This window comes from Silene latifolia, chromosome X (assembly GCF_048544455.1).
Source record: "Silene latifolia isolate original U9 population chromosome X, ASM4854445v1, whole genome shotgun sequence".
In the NCBI taxonomy this organism is placed as follows: Eukaryota; Viridiplantae; Streptophyta; class Magnoliopsida; order Caryophyllales; family Caryophyllaceae; genus Silene; species Silene latifolia.
Window position 1 is genome coordinate 127,227,784 of NC_133537.1, and position 6,115 is coordinate 127,233,898.

Here is a 6,115-nt window from a genome sequence, read left to right on the forward strand (position 1 = left end):
ACCACCACGGTCGGACCGTAGAGTCTTTATCTTTTTATCCAATTGGTTCTCTACTTCTTTATGAAACTCTTTGAACTTGTCAAAGGCTTCACTCTTGTTCTTCATTAAGTAGACATACCCATATCTACTTAAGTCATCAGTAAAAGTAATGAAGTAGTGAAAACCTCCTCTAGCGGTGATGGTTAATGGTCCACACACATCCGTGTGTATGAGAGCTAAAACCTCACTAGCTCGTGTCCCTTTTCCCGCAAAAGGTGCACGAGTCATCTTGCCTAAAAGGCAAGACTCGCATGTACCATAAGATTCGAAACCAAATGGTTTGAGCACTTTTGATGAAGCAAGTCTCTTAATGCGTCTTTCGTTTATGTGGCCTAAACGACAATGCCAAAGATAGGATTCGTTTGGATCACCCTTTTTGAGCTTTTTAGTTTCCATATGATAAACGTCATTAACATCATTTAAAACATAAATGCCTCCAATTGAAATAGCCTGGCCATAAACCACATCATTAAAAGATAAAGTACAACACTTGTCCTTAATCATAAAACAAAAGCCTTCCGCGTCTAACGCGGAAATGGAGAAGATGTTCTTAGTTAAAGTTGGTACAAATTAACACTTATTTAAATACAACTCTAAACCACTAGCTAAAGTGAGCACATAGGTCCCTACGGCAACGGCGGCTACTCTAGCTCCATTGCCCATGCGGAGATCCACATCACCTTTTGCTAGTGCTTACACGTCCCTTATACCCTGCAAATGGTTACAAAGGTGAGAGCCACATCCGGTATCAAGTACCCAAGTGGAAGTACAAGGATAATTAACGTCTATCACATAGAGAGAGGAAATCATACCAATAGGCGTCACACGCCCTTCCTTGAGATCCTCTAAGTATTTGGGACAACTCCTCCTATAATGCCCCTTCCCATTACAATGGAAACATTCGGCCTCGGAGAGCTTGACACTTTTTGCCTTGGGATTGCCATTCACAACGGCCTTCCCCTTTCCCTTGTCAATTTTCTTTGACGATTTCTTGAATTGGGACTTTTCTTTCCCTTTTCCTTTCTTGACTCCAAGAGACATGTTCTTTAACTTCATGGTTAAAACATCTCCCTTTTCACTCCCACTAGCCTCCATATCCCTCTCCGCTTGGGTGAGGAGTGCATGAATTTCATGGTAACTCTTATCCATGTCATTCATGTTGTAGTTTACCCTAAACTGGGCAAACTTGGTGGGGAGTGAGTGAAGGATACGATCCACCACAAGAGTTTTAGGAATCTTACACCCTAGACGCTCTAGGATGTCAACATATCCGACCATTTTAAGAACATGGGGACCAACCTTTTGGCCCCTCTCAAGCATAGGTTCAAAGAAGCGTGCCGCCGCATCGTATTGACGGACTTTAGGTGTTTGTGAAAACATAGTGATCATACGAGTGAATATCTCGTAAGCATTTAAAGAAATGCATGATGGCTTGAGCTTTGGCGATATTGACCATATCAACACATTCTTGATATCATTCAACATCCTCACATAGTCATCATAGGCGGTCCGCACCGCCGATGAAGCTCTTGCACCGGGCTCGATAGGAGGAGCATCGGTCAAGTAAGTGAGCACATTGTCGGACAACGCGGCACTTTTGATGTTGGATTCCCATTCAAGAAAGTTACTATCGTCATCTTTTAAAATACATTTGTCCATTACGGACCTTAGCCATGAATCTTTGCCTAGTGAAGTAGTCGATGGAGTTGATGAAGTTGCCATTGCGAATTAAAATGCTACAACAAAAAGGAAAAATTAACATTCATTATTTTAAAAATTACTTGTAAAAACATGTTTAGCAAGTTTTAGCATTTATATAATGATCTCCCACTAAATTATATAAATGATTCCAAGACCCAAATATTAAACAAAAATGAGCATCACTTGGGCGAAACATCCCATAATTGCGTAAATTCGGTAAGTCACGTTGACTAATTCTACCTCTAGAACTCTTGGTCGACAAATTTCCTCAAATTCATCTACTAGCCCCGGAACACAAGACCGTCTTATATCCCGTTGAGTCCAACCAATTTTGGCGTGTGATAACCGCTTACCACCCTACTTACCCAATGTAAAAAGAGAACACCCCGCTTGGGCGAGCGTGGCTCTAATGAACAAGAGATTCATAGGTGTTACTAATTGGTAAGGCTAATCTCAATTTTAGTTATGTGAGAGATCTTGTCAATTTAGTCATAAATTCCTTATAAGTGAATTAATTTGGTGAATGTAAATGACGTGAATTGACAACCGCGAAAATAAATTGCATGTGAATGGCGATTTTGGCATGCGCGAAAATAAAACAAGCAAACATGTAAGCATATGAATAAATCCTAGTATGGCCTCCTAGTTAATAAAAACTAGTCTATTACATTTCGGAAACCAACTCCTTGGTCCCTTGCCTCTTCATTCCATAAGTGGCTCTTCCTTGTGGGATTTGGAACACCTTCCAAAAAATAGACTCCGTCTCGTTGTAATCCGTCTTTTGGAAACGCCGGTAAAATAACTATTACAAATGAATTACATAGCTATTCCTATTATACATTAATTAATAAAATGAATAAAACTATTAATTAATTACAAACCGACGATACGAGATCGTATTTAATTACAAACAAATCGATATTCCCATTCATTTCGGGTAATAACGATTAAAATTAACTAGGCCATACTAGGTACAAAAGATAAATACTTTAAATAAATTACAATCATTCATTCAACTTAAATAAATATGCTTAAAATTTTGTAAATATGATGCCAAAATCGCCCTACCTATCATTCATTGGTATCCATCTCGGTTTTTGTGGATTTAATCGATTTTTAACATGTAAAAATCAATAATTAACTCTTAAATCTCATTTAAGTCCAAACTAATTGTCCAAACTGTTTTGAACCTCAAAATTAGTCCTCACTAATTTTATGATAAATAATTAGTTTGATTTGGTGATATTTTGCTAATTTAATCGGTAAAATCATAATATTTAAGTAAAAATCCAAAATCATTGAAAAATTACCCAAAAATTGAAAAAAAAAAATTTTAGTATTCTGGAACACTCCCAAGAACACCAAAATGTCAGAAAAATTGCCCAAAAATTCCGGATAAATTTTGTGAAGAAAAAGATCGATATGTATCGGTTTTTAACCACTAAAACCAATAAACATCAAAACAAAGTGAACACACACATGCAAAATCACTTATGACATTTAAATAATATTCTTCAATGTACATAAATTTATCATGGGCAGAATCCAAAAATTCGAAATTATGATTAATTAATTGGACTTTTATCGACTTTTTACTCAAAAAATCAATAAACATGCAAAAAACCGAACCAACCTTCAACCTTTTGCATACAATCAGTAGAAAACATGCATGAACTACCATAAAAAAGCCATGCACCGAATCAACATTTAACTAATTTTAGTCAATTTTTCACTAAAATGCGACATTTTGACTCGGTTTTCTACCAAAAATCATTAAAATTAGCTAAATTACTTCACAAATCACCAAAAAATTCCACAAACCTTTTGACATCAGTAGGTATGCATTTCCCAAAAATTTCGTGCTAAAACGTCTTCCAACACTATTTTTGAGTTTTACTAATTATCTCATAATTCATTAAAATGCTTAAAATCAACATGCAAATTACAAGCCTAAGCTCTGATACCACTTGAAAGATCATAGATCCATATTAGACTCTCTAATAAAATAAATTTATCTCATACATTGTTTTTTATGTGATCTATGTAAAATGCATGCTAATATGAAAGCATAAAAAGAAAGTATAAGGAAAAACAATTTCCTTACATTGAATATAAGGTAAAATGGGCACAAATTAATTCTCCTTACTAATTTGTTCTTGAGCTAAAATGATGTGGATGATCCTCCTTGAAAAACCTTCAACTAGAAAGTCTCCTCCAAATAGCACCCAAGAACTACCCAACAATATTAACAAGTATGAACTAGTAACTTATTAATATGTGCCCTTGATAATAATACTAGTAATATTACTAACTTTTCTTAGTAATAATGTATACTAGAGAATTATTGTAGAGAGATATTTAGAAGATGTTCACATGCAAAGAATAAGTGAAGTATGTGTAAGAGGTAGAGTGAAGTAGTGAACAAATATATGGAGTGTGTAAGGAGGAAAAGGAAGTGGCGGGTGGAGTCTTTAAGTGGGCAAATTTTTTTTGTCTTATAATTTTATCTTACATCACATGCAAAATCTAGTATAAGATATATATTATGGTAGTATACAAAATAAGGTAAAATGATTATGTGAGTAGTCATCCATTACACTTATTTTACACGGTCCACATGACCATATACGGGTCCATGTTGGTTTTATATTTGTCGCACAAATCCGTGTAATTTTCATTTTAAACATCGTATCATGTTTAAATGCTTCCATAATTAATTCTTCCAATTTACTCCGTAAATATACGTGTACCACTACACATATTATTTACGTACTAATATTAATCACATTAATCAATTAGTACAATTTTAGTAAATTAACAGTTAATTAACTAAAACCCGATTCCCAAAACTTATTATTTAATTATCGCATAATTAAATAATAACTGCCGCTCCTCGGGTTCGCAACTCGAAATCTCTCTAATAATAATCGACTACCCTCTTAGTCTATAAATCAAGGGACTAAATAAATTGTATCTCATACAATTAATTAGTTATCAATTGGGGTTCGTTCCTTTAGGTGTGACCGAAAGGGGTCAGTTGATCACCGCCGTCTCACGACAATAACGTCAAACTCTAGTCAGCCAACCGTTATCGATTTACGTTAATCAACTGACGAGGATCAAATAATTAAATATCTGATGATATTCTATTAATGAGATTTATTATGTTAACGCACTATTGTGGAGGACACTAACTCCAACACCGTCTAAACGGTCCTAATTCTTATTTGGGCCTAAGGATGGATAGCGATTGACGTCATCCATACCATGGTACTTACTCTTGTTTGTATCAAGGACTTTCACTACTTGAGGAAATGGACTAAGAATCGGCCTTACTCTTGTTCGGTACGAGCCTCTCCACAGACTTCGGGTTTGATTGTTCGGTATGGCAACCCACCCTTTAAACCAAAACCTTTCTAAATGCACTCAGCATCCTGTTATAATGCTTGTATAAATGTTTGTACCTTACGTGATCACCATTTCTAACCGAAACCATGACGATTTTTGTAAAATCAAATCCCTTTTAAAATGTAAATTTCGAAAAAGGCCAATGATTAGCGCAAAACCGAGTCAAAACTCTGTCCATTTGTCGAGTCAAAATTCGGGCCCAAGCCCATTTCAAAACCTCACTTCGAGTCCACTCCTACAACTACACTAAAGTTGACTAGGACCAACATTTTTCAAACCTTGTCATTTCTTCAAAAGCTCACTGACACAAGTGGCACACACCCACTTCACGAGTCAAAACATTTCTTTCTTAGTAAGTGTGCTAGAATGGTCGATCGTGTTTTGATTCGTCGTCGATCTCTTATCCAGTTTCCAAGATGCCTGAAACAAGCGACGCGAACTTCAATCAACTCCAAGATAGTAATGATCGAATCCTAGCCGCGCTGGCTCAAATCCAAGTTACTCAAGACCAAGTGCATGATCGCCTTGACACCATCGAGGGCTGGATCTATACCGTAGAAACAAGGATTCCTCCTCGAGAAAGTGAAGTCGTTGATGACTTCGTGAATGACTTCAGGGAAGAAAGCCCTCCCATAGGTGTGACTGCAGCTGAAAAACGACTCCAATACTTAGAGGGGCAATTGATGTATCTTAAAGGGGATGAAATTTATAGGGAGAATAATCGCAAGTATGAGGCCATGAGTTCCAAATTGCCAACCAACTTCAACATGACGGATATCCCTAAATTCAAGGGGCATGAAAACCCTTTGAACCACATCCATGCTTTCAAGGACTATATTTCTATCAAAGGCATCAAACCCGAGATGTTCTTAAGGATCTTTCCTTCATCTCTTGACACCATCCCAAGGCAATGGTTCTACTCTCTAGAACACAAGAAAATCGCTACTTGGGAAGACGTTGCGGTCGA

At 36.5% G+C, this 6,115-nt stretch overlaps 1 protein-coding gene across 1 annotated transcript; it reads right to left on the reverse strand.

The window, feature by feature from the left end:
* Positions 1-630: 630 nt before the first annotated feature.
* LOC141621592 (uncharacterized) lies at positions 631-1,769 on the reverse strand. Its single transcript, XM_074437985.1, has 2 exons — positions 852-1,769; positions 631-750 (listed from the first exon to the last, which is right to left on the reverse strand). Exons 1-2 carry the CDS (start codon positions 1,759-1,761, stop codon positions 716-718), a joined length of 945 nt encoding a protein of 314 aa, XP_074294086.1. The 5' UTR covers positions 1,762-1,769; the 3' UTR covers positions 631-715.
* Positions 1,770-6,115: the final 4,346 nt, after the last annotated feature.

Bases quoted from the DNA above. Each gene is read 5' to 3' on its own strand.
- LOC141621592 (XM_074437985.1), bottom strand. From the start codon at position 1,761: ATGGCAACTTCATCAACTCCATCGACTACTTCACTAGGCAAAGATTCA. The intron at 751-851 runs GTATGATTTCCT...AACCATTTGCAG, and splicing joins AGGGCGTGTGACGCCTATTG to GGTATAAGGGACGTGTAAGC.